Source organism: Muscardinus avellanarius (assembly GCF_963383645.1).
Source record: "Muscardinus avellanarius genome assembly, chromosome: 18".
In the NCBI taxonomy this organism is placed as follows: domain Eukaryota; kingdom Metazoa; phylum Chordata; class Mammalia; order Rodentia; family Gliridae; genus Muscardinus; species Muscardinus avellanarius.
In genome coordinates, this window is record NC_137804.1 from 13,519,500 (window position 1) to 13,538,867 (window position 19,368).

The 19,368-nt window shown below is 42.3% G+C and overlaps 1 protein-coding gene across 8 annotated transcripts in view; it reads left to right on the forward strand.

The window, feature by feature from the left end:
* The window catches only part of NEK10 (NIMA related kinase 10), a gene marked incomplete at both ends in the record, with an annotated part of 236,981 nt that overhangs the window by 38,786 nt on the left and 178,827 nt on the right, over positions 1-19,368 (forward strand). For 5 of the 8 annotated variants that reach the window (XM_080715029.1, XM_080715023.1, XM_080715024.1 and 2 more), the window contains 6 exons: positions 2,084-2,125; positions 3,615-3,693; positions 5,854-5,921; positions 9,939-10,018; positions 10,838-10,924; positions 14,261-14,485. In XM_080715029.1, the coding sequence (XP_080571155.1) occupies positions 2,084-2,125; positions 3,615-3,693; positions 5,854-5,921; positions 9,939-10,018; positions 10,838-10,924; positions 14,261-14,485 (581 nt within the window). The remainder of the gene's footprint in view (positions 1-2,083; positions 2,126-3,614; positions 3,694-5,853; positions 5,922-9,938; positions 10,019-10,837; positions 10,925-14,260; positions 14,486-19,368) is intronic. The other 3 variants (XM_080715025.1, XM_080715028.1, XM_080715030.1) reach the window with 1 other exon arrangement.

A 19,368-nucleotide genomic window follows, 5' to 3' on the forward strand; every position in this document is an offset into this window, starting at 1 on the left:
CCTTCCTTTCTTTTCTTTCTTTCTTTGCAGCACTGGGCATGGAACCAAGGGGGGGGGGGTTCTACCTCTGAGCGACACCCCCCAGCCCTATTATTTATTCTTTATTTTGAAACAGGGTCTCACTGAATTGCAGGGGGTGTCGCTCAGAGGTCAAATGCCCTGGGTTCCATCCCCAGACCTTTAAAAAAAAAAAGTAGATAAATGGTATTTAAAAAAAATTTTTTTTTTGCAGTACTGGGGATGGAACCCAGGGTTATTATACCTCTGAGCTCCATCTTCAACCCTATTTTTTTATTTTTATTTTGAAGCAGGGTTTCACTAAGTTGTCGAGGGCCTCACTAAAGTAGCTGAGGCTGTCTGTGAACCCCGATCCTCCTGTGTCAGTCTTCCAAGTACTGGGACTCCAAGCGTGTGCCACCACACCCAACTCTACAGATAAATGGTTTCAAATGTTACATTTATATGTGTAAAACATCCTACCATCACCAGGGATAATGTGTACAATATCCTTGTGTTCTTTAGTTATAGCTCTTCGAGAATGAATGGCGTTGACGAGGCTTTGCATCTGTAAGGAGAGATGGCAAGAGTGCCGTGATTAAGCAGGCTAGGGCTTCTTTAAACACATTTACCTCTAGTCCTGGGCTGCTCGAAACACACTTTGCCTGCAGATAATTACCAGTGCGGATCCCCTAAGAGCACTTACTCCTTGTCATTTTCCAAGCTAGTCCCTTTCAGGACTTCGGTCTCCAGCATCCTCTCTTCCCTAATTTGCACCTTTGGGGCAACTTTATCAGTATAAAGAAGTTATACTTATTGGGAACTGGAGTAAAAGTTCTACATAGAGACATTGTGCAAAGATTAACCTCATATTTGTTTAGAGTATGGGTTTCATATGAAATGAAATGACCATTAGCCTAATATATATAATATATAATTAATATATAATATATATTATATATATATATTTTTTGTGGTACTGGGGATCAAACCAGAGGCATTCTACCTCTTGCTGAATCTCAGCCCTATTTTATTTTTTTTTAATTTTAAAACAAAGCCTTAGCCGGGCATGGTGGCTCATGTTGGTAATCCCCGTGCTTGGGAGGCTGAGACAGGAGGATCACACTGGTTTGGAGCCAGCCTCGCTGGCTTAAGAGACCCTGTTTCCAAATAAAAATATAAAGATAGGTCTGGGAGTGTAGCCTGGAGGTAGAAGGGTTTCCAGGAACCCCAGTACCTGGGACCTGTTTGGAACTCAGAGTGTGATTAGACTGGGCTGGGGGCAGCTCTTTCCTTTCCTTTCCTTTCCTTTCCTTTCCTTTCCTTTCCTTTCCTTTCCTTTCTTTCCTTTCCCTTCCTTCCTTCCTTCCTTCCTTCCTTCCTTCCTTTCTTCCTTCTCTCCCTCCCTTTCTCTTTTTCTTTTTCTCTTTTTTTTTTTTTTTTGAAGTCCTGAGGATTGAACCCAGGAGCATTCTACTTCCAAGGTATGCTCCCAGCCCTATTTTTTATTCATTATTTTGAAACGGGGCCTCACTATGTTGCAGAGGGCCTCACTAAGTAGCTAAAGCAGGCTGCAAACCTGTGATCCTTCTGTCTCAGCCTCCCAAATACTGGGATTACAAGCGTGCGCCACGTGGAGTGGTCCATGTCTGCAGTAGGTGAAGACTTAGAAGCTGGTCCTAGGAGTTGGGGGCTTCTCTGCTTATCCATCTGGGTTCTGCCAGTTAGGCAAAGCGGCTTACCTTTCTGAGCCCTGGTTTTCTTGGTCTGTAACATGCAAGGGGCTAGTGAAAGTATCTTATAGCACTTCCCGAGTCTAGCATTTGATGTTTACATAGGAGGAAGTACAGAGACCGAGGAGGCAGCTGCATTCCCGAGTCTGTGCTCATTCTCTTGATCTGAAACCCGACTTTCACACTTATTAACAACTTAAAGGTGTTAGGAATGGTGAATGCTACAATTTCCATATTTATGTTAGGTTGTGAAATAGTGATCAGTCTCATGACTTAGTAAGGAAGTCTCATGTAAAGATCCTTCCTCACCACCCTCACTCATCTTTTGTATATATATATTTTTATTCCATTAGGAAATCCTTCATAACTTGGGTGGGATTGAAAACCTGGCTCAGGTAAGATTCTTCTGTGCTCTGGGCAAACATGAAATAAGTATATGGCAAAGATGATTTGTGTGTGTGTGTGTGTGTGTGTGTGTGTGTGTGTGTGTGTGTGTGTGATAGTGTGTGCCTGAGGTGGGTCACTCACAGGGCAGGGAGGGACCCATAACATTTTGTTCTGAAATGAGCAAATAAATTGGGCTCATTTTGACCCAGCCTATTGAAACAAAAATGTGCTATAAACGCTTACATGCCTTTAGTTAGTAAGGACAAGAAATAGGTGTTGACTGGTAAGCCAGAGACCTCAGTCCTGTATGCTCCAGAGGATGGGAGAAAGTATTATGAAGATGCCGGAAACTTTTTCACACACAAACATAATCACTGTGCTCCTTAAAATATTAACGAATAAGCACTGAAGTAAGGAAAGTGATCCTGCCTTCATTATTTTTCTGCTTTGGTATGTGTGGAGGGAGGGTAGGCAGGTGATTAGGGAGGTCAAGTAGCTCCAGGATTCGGCCTTATTAATACAATAAAATGAAATTTCTGGCCATGTCATTGGGTTGGAACAGCCCAGTCTCCTGAAACCTACATATACACGTAGCGTGTATGGAAAGAATGAAGTTTTATAATCAACCAGAGGCCCTGCAAACTCACTGTGAATTATTAAAGGGAGATTAAATTTAATGGCAGTATAACAAGAAATTTGCCGTAGTTTGTGATAGTTTCATCCTTGAGAAATTTGATTCATGTTTAAATTTTTTAAAGAATTTTAATTGACTGGTGGTTTACCTCATTTAAGGAAACAACCTCTCGTAAGATGATATGAAAGATCTTATCTACTTTTATTTCTATTATAATAGCAGAACTTGTGTGCATTTCTCTGAGCCCGTTTCTTATCAGTTATTGACAGCGAGGTATTATCATTATTATTCATTTTACTCTATTTTTTTCTTTTTTTCATTTTATTCTTATTAATATCTGCCTGTATGATGGTTAGATATAATTTAGGATAATATAAAAGAAATTAATAAAATATAGGCAGTGCATTATCCTACTAAAAGTTACATAAGAGAATTCCACTTCTACATCTCATATCTTATGTAGCTTGTATTTGGGTGCTAACTTACACCATGAACTTACTCCGTTACAAGTCATTTGGGGACTGTTGAGAGTTTATACAATCTTTAAGATGCTTTCTCCCTCAACATCAAGGCCTTCGTGAAAAGATTAAGAATCCAGGAGCTCAGCCACTTTTTTGGTGCTGGGGATGGAGCCCAGGGCCTCGCACACACATGCTTTCCCAGAGCTACACCCCAGCACCCCAAACACGTTTGACCTCGAGTGGAGCCTGCCCAGGAATCCTGAGCAGTGTTTGACGAATCTGTTGCGCCACCTAGAGTTCATTTTATGAACTGCACCATATCGCGGCACACCAGCTTAAATGCCCACTTCCCAGCCTCGCTTCTGGTTTCTGACTCTCTTGTCGGGTTGGTCTCTCCCGCAGTACATGGAGATCGTGGCCAATCAGTACCTCGGCTATGGAGAGGAACAGCACAGCGTGGACAAGCTGGTCAACATGACGTGTAAGCGCTAGGCGCCAGGGACGCAGCCAACTTTACAGACTTGCTAGAACACACAGTATGGTGTTTACAGCATGCCTTGAATATTTCCAGTTCCATCCTCAGTTAGAGTTTTGGGAATTTTTGCCAATAGTTATATTCAGAGGCTAAATGTAACCAGAAGGAAGACTTCCATGTTGTAACTTTTACTTTGGGAAAGCCTGATATATTTCATATAAAAGGGGTTTCCATAGAGGCTAAATTTTGCTAAAAATTTTATTGCCTTTTTAATTTCTATTAACATGGCAGTTAACTTCAGTTTCTGTTCATAAAATTTGTTTCATAAGCCGGGCATGGTGGTGTATGCCTATAATCCCAGTAGTTGGGAGACTGAGATAGGAGGAGCGCAGGTTCAAGGCCAACCTCTGCAACTTAGTGAGACCCTGTTTAAAAATAAAAAGCCAGGCATGGTGGAGGCTGAGACAGGAGGATTGCACATTTGAGAACAGCCTTAGCAAGTAGTGGGACCCTCATCAACCTAGAGAGATCCCGTTTCAAAATAAAAATAAAATAGGGCTAGGGGCGTAGCTTGGAGGTAGAATGCTCCTGGGTTCTGTCCCCAGTACCACACACATACATACACACAAGTAGGACTGAGAGTGTAGCTCTGAGGGAGAATATGCTCTTGGATTCAACCTCCAATAATGCACGCATGCATGCACACACACACACACACACACACACACACACACACACAAAATAAAAGCAAAAAGAATAAGTTTGGTTCATAGTACAACCTTCTTCATAAAATTTGGAATATTCAGGGCATTTTTAAATTTTTGGTATTGATAGAACCCAGGGGCCTTCTACCTCTGAGCTACACCTCCAGACCTATTTTACATTTTATTTGGAAGCGGGGTCTCTCTCACTAAGTAGCTGAGGCTGGCTTTGAACCTGCGATCCTCCTGTCTCAGCCTCCCAGGTACAAGTGTGCATCACCACACCCAGCTCAGAGCATAACTTAAAAAAACCAAACACCCCATTTGAAGACTACTGTCGTAGTCTCTGTGTTGGTCTCTGTGCCATCTCTACCACTTAGTCTTTTTTTTACCTGCTCTGGGTTTGGGGAGCCACAGCCTTTCTGCAGTTGAGGGGTGCTGGCCTATTTCCTTGGGATGAGAGGCTGGTCCTCTCTCTGCCCCCTTGCAGGGCAGTACGCTGATGAGCTGGTGCAGGGGAAACGAGTCCGCAGCATCCTCAGCACCAGGAATGTCCTGTGAGGAACACTCTGTTTCCCTCCATCGAGGAGCCTTGCCCGGCTTGCCCCATTTGCTGGCCACACCTCTGCTCTTCATTAATGGGAATCCTGATTAAGTAGGATCACTGAAGAACAGGCCTTGCTTTAAAGTTATAATGACATTTAGAAACTTGATCAACCCAAAGTGGAAGGAGAGGTTTGCCTTTTGGGGGTGTTTCTCTATTTCATTATTATTAGAAACAGACCCTAGGGAAGCCACAAATAAAAACTCATGAATCAAAAGGAACTCGGCAAGGCATTTTACTTCTGGGCAGAAGGGTTTGAAACTGACCAAAAGCCTGGACTGCGGGCAGTGCATTGTGTTTTATCCCTGACGTGGCCCTGCCCCCTGGCCCTGATTGGTGAGAGCTTGAGTTCACAGCTCTGCGCTGATTGGCTACTTTCTAAGGCAGACAGTAAGTTGGAAACAAAGTTTAACATTCTGGAAGATTCCTGGTCAACTAAAGGTTATATGAGCAAGATGGAAGACTCAGGTCAACCAAAGGTCATGGGAGCTAAGATGGCTGACGTTCTGGAAGATTCAGGTAGTGCAGCCTCTAGACACGTGTACAGTTATGAAATGATTGCCTAAGCTTACAGTAAATTGCAAAATGGGGAGGAGTACTTCTGTGTCCCTTGCTACTTTGAGAGAAAAGATTATCTTCATTCCTCACATTATTAGAAAATAAATACTTGTGGAGTTTGACGAGCAATTCTTGGGGTTCAAAAGGAACCCGCCGCCTCACCTCTTCCCTTCATATTTCTTACCGTGTATCTGTGTCCTTGTTTGTCCTGTCTCTGCTTGCTTATCAGTATTGCAGACCAGTGACCTACACGCGCCGCCTCCTTGCAGCTCCAGATCTCTGAGTTATCTCTTTTCTTTGTAGATATTTTTCAAAAACTCGCTGCTGTGAAAGACCAAAGAGAATGGGTCACCACAAGCGGTGCCCACAAGGTGAGTGGTCCTGGATAGAGGTGATGCGTTAGCACTGAGCGGTGCTGGGTAGTGGTGGGTCACGTGCCCGAGGAGATGGGGAAAAAAAGAAAAGCAAGAGAAGAGAGGAAGGGACCAGAGAGATGCAAGCAATGAAAACTTTGCTAAAAAAAAAAAATTAAGATGGGTACTTGGGAGGCTGAGACAGGAGGATTGCACAGGTTCAAAGCCAGCCTTAGCTACTTAGTGAGGCTCTCAGCAACTTAATGAAACCCTGTTTCTAAATAAAGTATATATATGTTTTGTTTGGGGTACTGGGTTCCATTCCCAGTACCCCAAACAAAACAAAACAAAGCAAAACAAAAAAAAAGTTATCTGAATGTGTAGCAAAACTTTAAAGTTAAGCCTCTATATTTTTTTTTAATTTTATTTTATTGGTGCACTGTATTCATACATCATAGTGGGATACAAACTTTTGTAGACATACATGCACACATCACCCAGTCAGCCCCCACCCGATCCCCACCCCATTCTCTCCCCATCCCTCCCTCCCATGCTTGGCTTAGTGGTTGACATCTAGTATTATAGCAATTTATCCAAAATTAAAAATGATAATCTCACATAACAGTTTCATTTGTCTGATACCAAGCTTTTGATGACTTAAAGATAACATTTCAATATTTCTTTTTGCTTTCTTTCTTACCAGAGAATATTTTTTTCTTTTTTTTAGGTGAAACTATCATATATTTATTTTTCTGAAAAAAATCTATCCTGATATGGAATATGGACTCTAGATACCCAAAACAATCTCGAAGCAAAAACAAAGCTAGAAGATGTATATTTTCTGATTTCAAACCTTATAAAGCTACAATAATTGAAACAGTGTAGTACTGTTCTAAAGGCAGATATATAGACCATTGGAGTTAAATACAAGCCTAGAGCTAACTTCTTCCCTATATTGTCAAGTTATTTTTGACAAGGTTTCCATGAAGATTTGGTGGTGGAAATAATAATCTTTTAACTAAATATTGTTGAAAAATAATAATTACATGGGAAAGAATAAAATTGGACCCTTACCTAATCCCACATACAAGTTTTAACTCAAACTAGATAAAAGACCTAAATATAAATCTTAAGACTATAAACTTTTAGGAGAAAATCTGGGTCATAAAACCTCACAACATTGAAATTGGTAGTGATTTCTTGGATATGATTTCAATGGCACAGGCAACAGAAGAATATACAAACTCCCTAAAAAATAAAAGAAAATATTGTATATCCAAAGACAATGTAAACAGAGTTAAAAGTTACTAACAGAATTGGATAAAATATTTCCAAATGCTATATCTGAAGGTATATTAATATTCCAACTAGAAATCCTAAAGATTAACAACAATAAAGGCAAACAATACAATTTAGAGATAGGTAAAAGACTAACATAAATAATGAATCTCCACAGATAACCAATCTTAGTTGTCTGTTGGGTGGAAACTCTTGTTTCTCTGGTTCTGGTGAGTGTTACCTATTTCTTCTTTGTAGTTAATCTCTTTGAGTATTTTCTCTAGCGCTGGTTTTGAAGACATAAATTTCTTCAGTTTCTGTTTGTCATGGAAGCTTCTTATTTCTCCATCTAATTTGATAGAAAGTTTTGCTGGGTAGGAAATTTTTGGCTGGAAGTTGTTTTCTTTCAGAGTTTGGAATATGTTACTCCAAGCCCTTCTGGCTCTCATGACTTGGTTTGGGAAGTCTGGAGTGATTCTAATCGGTTTGCCTCTGAATGTCACTTGGCCCTTTGTTTTTGTTGCCTTTAAGATTCTCTGCTTGGCTTCCACATTGGTCATTTTGACAATTATATGGCGTGGGGATCCTCTTCTCGGATCCTGTCTAAAGGGAGTTCTATAAGTTTCCTGGATCTGTGTATCAACCTCTTGCTCTATATTTGGAAAATTTTCTGCTATTACTTCCTTGAAGAGATTGTTGATCCCCTTGGTATCACTTTCTTTTCCCTCCTCTATTCCAATTATTCTTAGGTTAGCTCTCTTAAGATGGGCCCATATTTCTTCAATGTCAGATTCCTGCTGTCGGATATCTTTTTCTAGATTAGAAACTATGCATTCATTTTTGGATTGCTCATCTTCTAAGAGCGAGATTCTGTTCTCCATGTGGTCTAATCGGTTGTTTGTGCTTTGAATTGAGGCCTTTACTTCATTAATTGCATCCTTTATCTCTTTTTGGCTCTCTCTGAGTTCTTTTCGAAGCACCTCTATTATTTCTACAGTTATTTTCCTGATTTGATCTTCTAGAAATCTCTGATTTTCTGTTTTATCAGGTTCTGATGTTGTGGGGTTGTGCACATTCATTACTTCAGTGTTATTCCTCTTTCCCATGATTTCAGAGGTTTGTGCCTTCTCTGGGTTCTTCCCTTGGGTCACTATGGCTTCACTTAAGGTGCTCTGGATCTCGAGTCTGTATTATCTCAGACCCTACTACTCCTTTACTGGGTTGTATCACAGAGTCTCCGACCCAGGGAGTCGATAGAGGCTGCTTTAAACTATGGGGGGTGCCAGGTTGCACGCTCTCCTATGGTGTGATATCTCTGCCACCACCACTCCCTCACTGGGTCAAGTCCCAGGAGGCACAATACTGGGATTTCTCCTCTGTGGCCCGCAATTTGACTCACTGTTCTTGAGTACGCAGATGTAGCTGTACTGGACTCGGTGAATTCACTGCTGCTGCCGCCGCCGGTGGCAATATGGCGCCTCTGCCACGCCCTCGGCCATGAGGCTGGCGTATTTTTTCTTCTCTGGTTTTGATTTCCACTCTGAATCCCTGCAGCGTGTGCTGAGCTCAGCCACTGGGATCTTTAAATGCTGTCTGCGCCGAAAGATCCCGCCTGGCTGTTCCGCATCGGCTCACCTCGGCTTGCTGTAGCCGTCCGCTGAGTTCGCCGCTGCCGCCGGCAGTATGGCGCTGCTGCCGCGTCCTCGGGCGCGTGTGTCTCCTCTGTGGCCCTGAGCTCTGTTCTCAGTCCGCTTTCTCTCTGGAGCCTGGTGGTTTTTTTGTTTTTCTGGTGATGGTGTTTTCTGGCTATGAAAGGCGCTCTTTTTGTGGTAATGGAGATTGGTTGTTAGCGGGACTCTTAAGCCCCGCTTTTCTCGGTTGCCATCTTCCCGGAAGTCTCTAAGCCTCTATATTGATTAAAAATACAAAAAAAATTTTAAAAATCCCAAAAGAACTTATGGCAGGCTTGACAGAGAATAACATTTTAATAGATAATTTTATTCTACCTATAAAATTATGTTTATAAAGATGTATTTAATGCCATGGGAAAAATGTAGTGGGTAACAATAAAAAGAAAACAAATGGGCAGGGGCAGGCATGGTGGTGCACGCTTGTAATCCCAGCATTCGGGAGGCTGAGACAGAAGGATCATGGTTTGGGAACAGCTTCAGGTACTTAGGCCCTTTGCAACTTAGTGAGACCCTGTTTCAAAATAAAGAAAAAAATAGGGCTGGGCTGGGGGTGTAGTTCAGAGGTAAAATGCTCCTGGGTTCCATCCCCAGTGCCGCAAGAAAAAACAAAACCCCAAAACAAACAAATGGGCCGCTGTACAGTTACACATACAGTTTGTGGGTAACTGTATCATGCGCATGCGCACAAGTACTTGGGAGGCCGACACAGGATGATAGCAGGTTTGAGATCAGACTCAGCAGCTCAGTGCGACTCTTCACAACTTAGCAAGACTTTGTTTCAAAATAATAATAATAATAATAATAATAATAATAATAATAACTTAAAAAAAGGGTTGGGAATGTGGCTCTGAGGAAGATGCCACTGAGTTCACTCTTCAGTAATACACTGAAAAGACAAAAAAAAGTGTGTAATGTGCACTTAAAAAAAAAAACAAAACCGAGTATAAAACCCAGCCACGACAGCATCCCGAAGCAAAGCTTCTGATCTTGGGAAGGAAGCGGTATGTAGTTCAAGTAGCTCCAAGGACACATATAATTAAAATTCGTATATTTTTTCATTTTTCAGACATTAGTAAATTTACTCAGTGCCCGAGACACTAATGTGCTGTTGGGCGCCCTTCTGGCCCTGGCGAGCTTAGCGGAAAGGTAAGGATATTTTAATATTTCGGTGGGAGGGATGAGAAATAGATTGGTTGCTTCCTCACCTGTTCAGTTAAAAATTGGGAAAAATAACTTTGTGCTGACATTTGTGTGTTGAAGAGGAAGGCGTCATTTTAAAACTGAACGTTGGAAAGGCCAGCCGCTCTTTAAACTTCATTTCGGACCCAAGATATTTTTACATCTTTTCATCCAACTCTCAGTTACTTTCTACTTTCAAAACTACCCTATTTCCTTGTCAGTTGCATTTCCCGGACCTTCTTTCTTTGTTTGTACTTGTGTTTTCATTTTAATGCACAGAACATTATCAACTACTTTTTTACCTTAATTTTTTTTTAAAAAAACCTGCCCTTTTTACAGATGCTATTATTTTAAATAAAAGAGCTTTATTTTTGTATTTCCTTTTTTTGTTTTGGTGGTACTGGGGGTGGAACCCAGGGTCTTCTTACCTCTAGGCTACACTCCCAGACCTATTTTATACTTTATTTGTAAACAGGGTCTCACTAAGTTGCTGAGAGCCTCACTAAGTAGCTGAGGCTGGCTTCGAACCTGCACGATCCTCCTGTCTCAGCCTCCTAAGCGCGGGGATTACAAGCGTGCACCACCACGCCCGGTTTAAATAAAAGAGCTTTAAATATACTTTTATGTCAGTAAGTAGAGCATTGCTTCTTTTGGGACCAACATATGATTCCTTTTTTTGCTGGAAAGGGGGTCTCTCTTCCTGAGAAAATATGGGCATCAGGAACTAGTTAAGTGGCTGTAGTGAAATATGTTTTTATTAGTTACTAATATTTTTTGTATTTTTAGTCCAGAATGTAGGGAGAAGATCAGTGAGCTGAACATTGTAGAAAATCTGCTGATGATTTTACATGAATATGACTTGCTTTCCAAAAGGTAGGGGTGGTCACTGTTGGAAAAGACAATGTTTTATAGTTGATACAAATGCTTGTCGTTATTTTTATGACGTCACTTTGCTTTCATTGCTAACTGAATGTTGGGAGTCAGCATGGTAGCTGTTTTCTGTTTAAATTTATTAAAGAAACTAGTGCAATTAGGAATATCGATTTCTCTTTAATCCTGCATTACTGCTAGATCTGGGCATAGATCCTATTACATAGTCTTATGATTATATCTTCAATATTTTTGTTTATTGCATTTACTTACATACTTTTTTTTGATACTGGGGATTGAATCTAGGGTATTCTATCTTTGAACTACACCTCCGGCTCTTTTTATTTTGAGACAGGGTCTCACTAAGTTGCTGAGGCCAGCCGTGAGTCTGCAGTCCTCCTGGCTCAGCCTCCCAAGTACTGGGATTACAAGTGAATCCCATCATGACTGGCTTTTACTTTGTGTGTGCGTGTGCGTGTGCGTATGCGTACGTGTGTGTGTGTGTGTGTGTGTGTGTGTGTGTGTGTGTGTGTATGGTATTGGGATTGATTCCAGAGGCATTCTACCTTCAAGCTACACTCCCAGCCCAATTTTATTTCTTATTTGGAAACAAGGTCTCGCTAGGTTGATGAGTCTCACTCCTTGTGGAGACTGTCTTTGAACCTGCGATCCTCCTGTTTCAGCCTCCCAAGTACTAGGATTACAGGCATGGGCTACCACGCGCAACTACTTTTTTAAGGAGAGAATTCTAATGTGACTTTGTTTTCAGTAATTTCACGTGACGTGTAGAATGAATGATTAGTTTGCTTAAATCCATTTTTCTTAAGGCAAACAAAAGACAGATACCAACTGACTTGTTTGTGATCACCTGTGAGGACTCAGAACAGAATCTTGTCTAAGATGGATTCATTTATACCTGAGCTGCGTTTTGCTCTAGAGGACCACTGTATCAAGATAGCTCTAAGATTTAAAATAGAGTTGCAAAATACATTGTTTGATATATTAGTCGAGTAAGTCCTAATTTTCTTTTCTTTTCTTTTTTTTTTGTGGTGCTGGGGGTGGAACCCAGAGGCTTTCTACCTCCGGGCTATACTCCCAGATCTATTTTATATTTTATTTGGAAACAGGGTCTCACTAAGTTGCCGAGAGCTTCACTAAGTAGCTGAGGCTGGTTTCGAACCTGTGCGATCCTCCTGTCTCAGCCTCCCAAGCGCGGGGATTACAAGTGTGCGCCACCACACCCAGAAGAGTCCTAATTTCCTAAAGAACCAAGACACAAAACAGAAATTCCAAGCAATAAAGCCCTGACACTTAATTCATAGTAATTTTTTGGATTCTACTTCAAAGCCTATTTAACATTTTTTTTAAAGAAAAAGAGCATTTTTTTTAAAAAGAAAAAGAGCATTAAAAATAAACATGAGTCTATATACATACAGACATGGGTATCCGAACTTACCCAACAAAAGAAGGCGCCTGACTCTGTACTAAGTGTTAGAAAACCAAGAAAGATGAATCTATGAGTATAGGGGAGAATGGACAGACTAATCAGGGACTGATGACAGTGCTGTATGTATGGTGTGGTAGGTAGATGTGCGAGCTACCCTGGGATCATAGAGCAGAGACCTCCTGATGGGACAGAGAGGCCCTGCCAGGTTTTCTGGAGAAAAGATGTGTAGGCAAAGAGGGAGGGAGGGAGAGAGAGGGAGAGGAGAGAGAGAGAGAGAGGAGAGAGGAGAGAGGAGAGAGAGAAAGTAGAGTGTGCTTCAAACAGAAGACATGAAATTGGGTGCAAGAAAGGAATGTCCTAGCTCCAGCAAAGAAAGGAAAATGCTAGAACACTAGAACAGATGTTTCATGGTAGTAAAAAATGCAGACAGCTTTTGACGGTGGCCTTTAACCCCAGTACTACAAAAATAAAAAAATAAAAAAGTTTCTGAAGACTAGCTAGCATAAGGCTTTCCACCTCCAGCACAATTAATACGGGTCAGTACCAGTTTACTGGCCAGAGGTTTTTAGACAGACAGACCATTTAGAATACAAGTAACTGAGAAGAGTGGATTATTTTAAGCTCGCTGCTCATTTCTGGAAACAAAGATTTATTGTAACACAGTTGTGCCTATTATTATTATTATTATTATTATTATTATTATTATTATTATTAGTGCTGGGGATTGAGCAGAGAGGTATTCTACCTCGGAGCTACATGCACCCTAGACTGATTTTACTTTTGATTTTTTGGATTTTGGAAATGGGCTCACTAAGGTGCTGAGGCTAGACCCAAATCTATGATCCTCCTGTCTCGGCCTCCCAAGTACTTAGGATCAGAGCATGTGCCACACGCCTGCCTCCGTTCATGTTTGTGTGTCGGCTGTGGCTGTCTTTGTAAAATAATGCAGTCATGACCTATCTTGTACGGATGGCCAGCAAAGCTGGACGTATCTGAGTTTGATTCTTTCTTTTCTTTTTTTGTGGTACCAGGGATTGAATTCAGGGCATTCTGCCTCTGAGCTACACCACCAGCCCTATTTTATTCTTTATTTGGAAACAGGGTCTCTCTCAGTAAGCTGCTAAGAGCCTCACCAAGTAGCTGAGGCTGGCTTCGAACCTGTGTCGTCCTCCTGTCCCAGCCTCCCAAGTGTGGGGATTACAAGTGTGCACCACCACGCCCGGCTTTATTCTTTATTTTGAAACAGGGTCTCCTACCTAAGTTGTGGAGGGCCTCACTAAGCCGCTGAGGCTGGCCGCGAACCTGCAATCCTCCTCCAGTCTCGGCCTCCCAAGTACTTAGGATCAGAGCATGTGCCACACGCCTGCCTCCGTTCATGTTTGTGTGTCGGCTGTGGCTGTCTTTGTAAAATAATGCAGTCATGACCTATCTTGTACGGATGGCCAGCAAAGCTGGACGTATCTGAGTTTGATTCTTTCTTTTCTTTTTTTGTGGTACCAGGGATTGAATTCAGGGCATTCTGCCTCTGAGCTACACCACCAGCCCTATTTTATTCTTTATTTGGAAACAGGGTCTCTCTCAGTAAGCTGCTAAGAGCCTCACCAAGTAGCTGAGGCTGGCTTCGAACCTGTGTCGTCCTCCTGTCCCAGCCTCCCAAGTGTGGGGATTACAAGTGTGCACCACCACGCCCGGCTTTATTCTTTATTTTGAAACAGGGTCTCCTACCTAAGTTGTGGAGGGCCTCACTAAGCCGCTGAGGCTGGCCGCGAACCTGCAATCCTCCTCCAGTCTCGGCCTCCCGAGTACTGCGATTATAAATGTGTACCTGGCTCTCTGGCTTTGACTCTTTGGTCTGAGCCTGATGCCACAGTTCCTCCTCTCTCCTCCCGCAGGCTGAGCGCCGAGCTCCTGCGCCTGCTCTGCGCCGAGCCCCAGGTGAAAGACCAGGTGAAGCTGTACGAGGGGGTCCCCGTCCTCCTCAGCCTGCTGCACTCCGACCACCTGAAGCTGCTCTGGAGCGTCGTGTGGATTCTGGTCCAGGTCTGCGAGGACCCCGAGACCAGCGTGGAGATCCGCATCTGGGGAGGCATCAAGCAGCTCCTGCACATCCTGCGAGGGTGAGGACGGCGGGCAGGCCCCGGGCGCAGCTCTCCCAGCCCTCTGCTCCGCCGGTGTCTCCAGGGCGTTTCACTCCTCAGGAGCCGTGCTCTAAGTGTGCGCCAGGGAAGTTCCTTGGGAACCCTGATACATACATACATATACACACATATGCATGCATGCATGCATACATTCATATACACACACACGCAATACACATGCATGCACACATGGGCACATATTCACATACACATGTATGCACACACATATACATCCATGTAAATGCATATATACAACATATGTACGCACACATACATATACATCTATGTATATAAACACATATATATGTACATGCATGTACACAATAGAACACACATACACGCATGCAACACAGACATACATATATGTACGCATGTACACATGTATGCATACATATGTTTGTGTTTTTTTTGTGTGTGGTACTGAGGATTGAATCCAGGGCATTAAACCTCTAAGCTATACCCCCAGACCTTTTTATTTTTTTGTTTTGAAACAGGGTCATACACTAGGTTGCTGACAATCTTGCTCAGTTGCTGAGGCTGGTCTTGAATCTGTGATGCTCCTGTCTCAGCCTCCCAAGTACTGAAATTACAGATTTAGCCTGGCAAACTTGCCCGGCTAAATATCTATATCTGTATTTATTTATACATATACATATAAATGCTTCCATATATAAATGTGTGTGTGTGTGTGTGTGTGTGTGTGTGTGTGTGTGTGTTTGCATTAATGACCTCCAGCATGGAAGGGGAATTAGAAGCTCATCAGTCTGCAGATAGAGGCTGAGTGGAAATTCACTAATCTAAGGAAAACATTTGTTTTGCCACCTCTTCCTCGAATCCACGTCCTGTGCCGTTTAGGAGGCCAGCCAAGTACAATCATTGCTAACGTTTTACTAAACTGCTTACGTGTGCATCTGTTTCATCTGTCTTTAGAGAAAGCAAAGCCTGTATTAAGGGAATTCATATATAATTTAATAAGAGAAGATCCCATTCATCAAATTGTTGCCACATTACTGATCCTGGCCCAAATGCTCTTTTTTTTTTTTTTTTTTTTTTTGGTATTGGGGATTGAACCCAGGAGTGTTTTCCCTCTGAATTACACCTCCAGCCCCGTTTTATTTTCTATTTTGAAACAGGTTCTCACTAAGTCCCTGAGGCTGGCCTTGGACCGGCAGTACTCTTTTCTCAGCCTCCCAAGTGCTGGGATTATAAGCCAACACACCCAGCATTTTTCTCTCTAGTCTTCATGGCAGCCCCGTAGGGTGGATGTCATCCTGCCGTCGAAGGCAGACTCCCAGAGCTGGAGTGAACCGTGGTGGAGCGCTTGCCAGGTGTGTGCAAGGCACTGTGAAATAAATACATTCGAGTCGTAAATTCCAGTGACTCGCTAAGCTATCAGCTCAGGGAAGAGATGGTTTGCTAAAATGGTTTCAAATTGAAATTCTCCTGAGGTATGCTATGATACAATTACTGTATTTTAGGAATTAAGTAAGTTAAAATATTAAGTAAGAATATCTGCTGGCACCCTCTCCAGGAAGACTCTGTTACCTAATATTATTACAAAGCACAATTTGGCCCTAGGGGTGCTGCACCAAAGTTAAGAAATAAATGTGTAACTTGAAAGGGATCATGTTTGCGATCTGTAGTACATAAGGAAAACCTATTCTAGCCGGGCGTGGTGGTGCACGCGTGTAATGCAGCATTCGGGAGGCTGAGACAGGAGGATTGCAATTCGAGGACAGCCTCAGCTACTTAGTGAGGCCCTTTGCAACTCAGTGGGACCCTGTTTCAAAATAAAGAATAATAATAATAATAAAAAAGGGCTGGGGGAGTAGCTTGGAGATAGAATGCCCCTGGCTTCTACCCTAGTACCGAAAAAAAAAACAACTCATATTTTTAAGAGCAGAATGACTTATCAATTTTATATATCTAGTTATTATTGAATCAATAGTATTAAGACTTTAAACATGTTTCTCCTCTTGGGATTTCATGGATCTTTGTGTTACTACTGACTTCATTTTCTCAGAGGGAACTTTCCAAAGCATGGGAATGGGCTGTAGATAAAAACAGTAGCTTTGTTAACGATTGATTTCTTGCATTACCAAAACAAAGGAAAAAAATAGATAAGACTGTTTGACGGTCTACTTGCTTTTATGGATATCATATATCACATCAATTACTTTAAAGTATAAATTGTAGACCGGGCGTGGTGGCGCACGCTTGTAATCCCCGCGCTTGGGAGGCGGAGACAGGAGGATCGCGCAGGTTCGAAGCCAGCCGCGCTGGCTTAAGAGACCCTGTTTCCAAATTAAAAAAAACATAAAAATAGGTCTGGGAGTGTAGCCCTGAGGTAGAAGGGCTTCCAGGAACCCCGGTACCACACAAAAAAGTATAAATTATAAATAATTATATTTGGCCCAAATCATTCCAGTTGCCAAATGATTTTCTTCTGTTTAGGTTTGTGGGATGAGGATGATGGTTGTAATTATTATTTATCATTGGCCAATCATACCTATCACAACAGTTCTGGATTGCTCCCTTGAAGGGTAGCTATTTTCTTTTTCTGGTACTGGGGATTGAACTTGGGGCTTTCTACCTCCAAGCTACACTTCCAGCCCTATTTTTATTTTTAATTTTTGAAATAGGGTCCCACTAAACTGTGAAGGGCCCCACAAAGTAGCTGAGGCTGGCTGTGAACCTGCCATCCTCCTGTCTCAGCCTCCCAAGTACTGGGATTACAAGCCTGAGTCATCACGGCTGGCTAGAGAGTAGCTAATTTTTTTTTTTTTTTAATGGTAAAATTTTTTTTAATCATTCAGCAGTGCTCCAAAGACTATCTTGTTCTTATGTAGAGTTCTGACTCTAATACAAAGCACAATTTCCTCATTTGCTCCAGTCGTGAGCATCCCTGATAGAGCAGAGCCACTTCAGGTCCCAGGAGCCGTTGTCCAGCCTGCATCGATGATTCTGCATTAGAATACTCTTTCCTTGGGAGGCCGATGGGTGTCAACTCTTGTTCCATGTTAAGTGTGTCATAGAGCTCCAGGAGAATTTATTACTCCAGCTGGATAAATAATGTCCTTCCAGAGCTTGTGCCTGTTCCAGGCTGCCTGGAAATGATAAAAGGGAGAGGTTGCTGGTGCCTGGTGGCTTGCTGATGGACAGGCATCATTATTAAGACACATGTTCATTCCCGTGTACCTGCGATCTCAACTCAAACTCAAACTGTGTTCTTGAGTATAAGGACTCGATTCCTACGATGTAGTCCAGCCAGCCAGGTGTGGCGGAGCTTGCCCACAACCCCGGCACTCAGCAACTTAGTGAGACTCTCAACAACCTAGTGAGACCTTGTTTGCAAACAGCAAAAGGCTGATGGTGTAGATCTGAGGTAGAATGTCGCCGGCTTCAGCCCCCGGTACCCCCCAAAAAAGACTCCGTTCACATTATATATGGGCATGCAGACATTTAGAGAGAACTGCTATTGTAAAAAAAAAAAAAATTAAAAAGTGAAAAATATAGTAGTCACCTAAAACAGAAGAGAACAAAGTGGATAGAAGACAAAGAATCTGTTGTGGAAGTCCGTGCAGTAAGGAAACAGAGAAACAAATGCTTTGCTTTATTAAAGACATCAAGTAGAACAGGAATTGATGAAGTTAAAATGAGATGAAAGGACAGCAAAAAAAAGAGAAGGTTGCAGAGCTAGGAAAGAAAACGAGGACCGATGAGCCTCAGTGAATTAACATTAACATAATCCTGATGGATTAACAACAGGGTCAGAAAAAACTGCAAGTAGTGAAACAGGGGGGAGTGCATTTTAATTTTAATTTTTTAAATTGGAGGTGCATTTTAAAAAAGTCATACATATTGCAGAGGAAAGAGCAAGGGAATGCAAACAATGCAAAATGCAAAAAAAAAAAAAAAAAAAAAAAAGGGCAGCAGATGATGGGGTTTCAGCCTGTAGATAATAGACATCCCTGAGGTAAAGGGTGAGATAAACAGAGGCGAAAAGTTTAGAGAGAGAATAACAGAAAAATTTCCTACGATCAAGGAGGGTTGGGATTTTATTGAAAAGGAAAACTCAGGGTAATTATGACTGAGATGCCGTGTTCCAGTGGGTTGGCTGTAGTAGACCAGAAAGTTCGATAAAGATGGTAGCCACGTGGAATAGTGTGGGGAGGACAGGTTTTTCAACAAAGAGTGTGGAGTCAGTTTAATAATATGATAGAAAGAGAGAGAGAGGAGGAGGAGAAGAAGAAAAAGAAGGAGGAGGAGGAGGAAGAGGGGGAGAAGGAGGACGGGGGGAGAAGGGGAAGGTGGAGGGGAAGGAAGAGGAGGGGGAGGAGGAGGAGGAGAAGGAGGGGGACAGACACCAAGAAATAAAAGGAAGGAAGGAAAAGAAGGAAGGAATAAAGAAAGAAAGGAATGAAGGTGCCAGGGTCCAGCCCCGGCAAGAGTTGAGGTTCGTGTGCTGGTGAGAGGAGAGTCGAGGTCGTGAGAGAGAAGATGCTGACACAGGAGACCAGACGGCAGCTTCTTGAACTTTATTCTGATGGAAGCGTCTCCAGCTTCTCTCTTACTTCTTTCTTACTCTTACTTACTCCTTTCAGGATTTGTTACAATCTTTATAGTCATGCAAACAGGAACTTCAAAGACAGAAAGTTTTTTACAGGCTTCAGGGCAGGGTGCCAGACATTTAAATAATCATAGAAAGTGTGCTTTGTCTCATCACGAGGCCAGCTTGAACTTAATCTTATACACTGGCCCAAACTAAGGTCAGTTTGAAATTAATCTTGGGCCCAAACTTTATCCTTGGGAAAAAAATCTTTGCTGCCTGAGTCTCTCACAAGCCGCTGCCCATCAGTTTT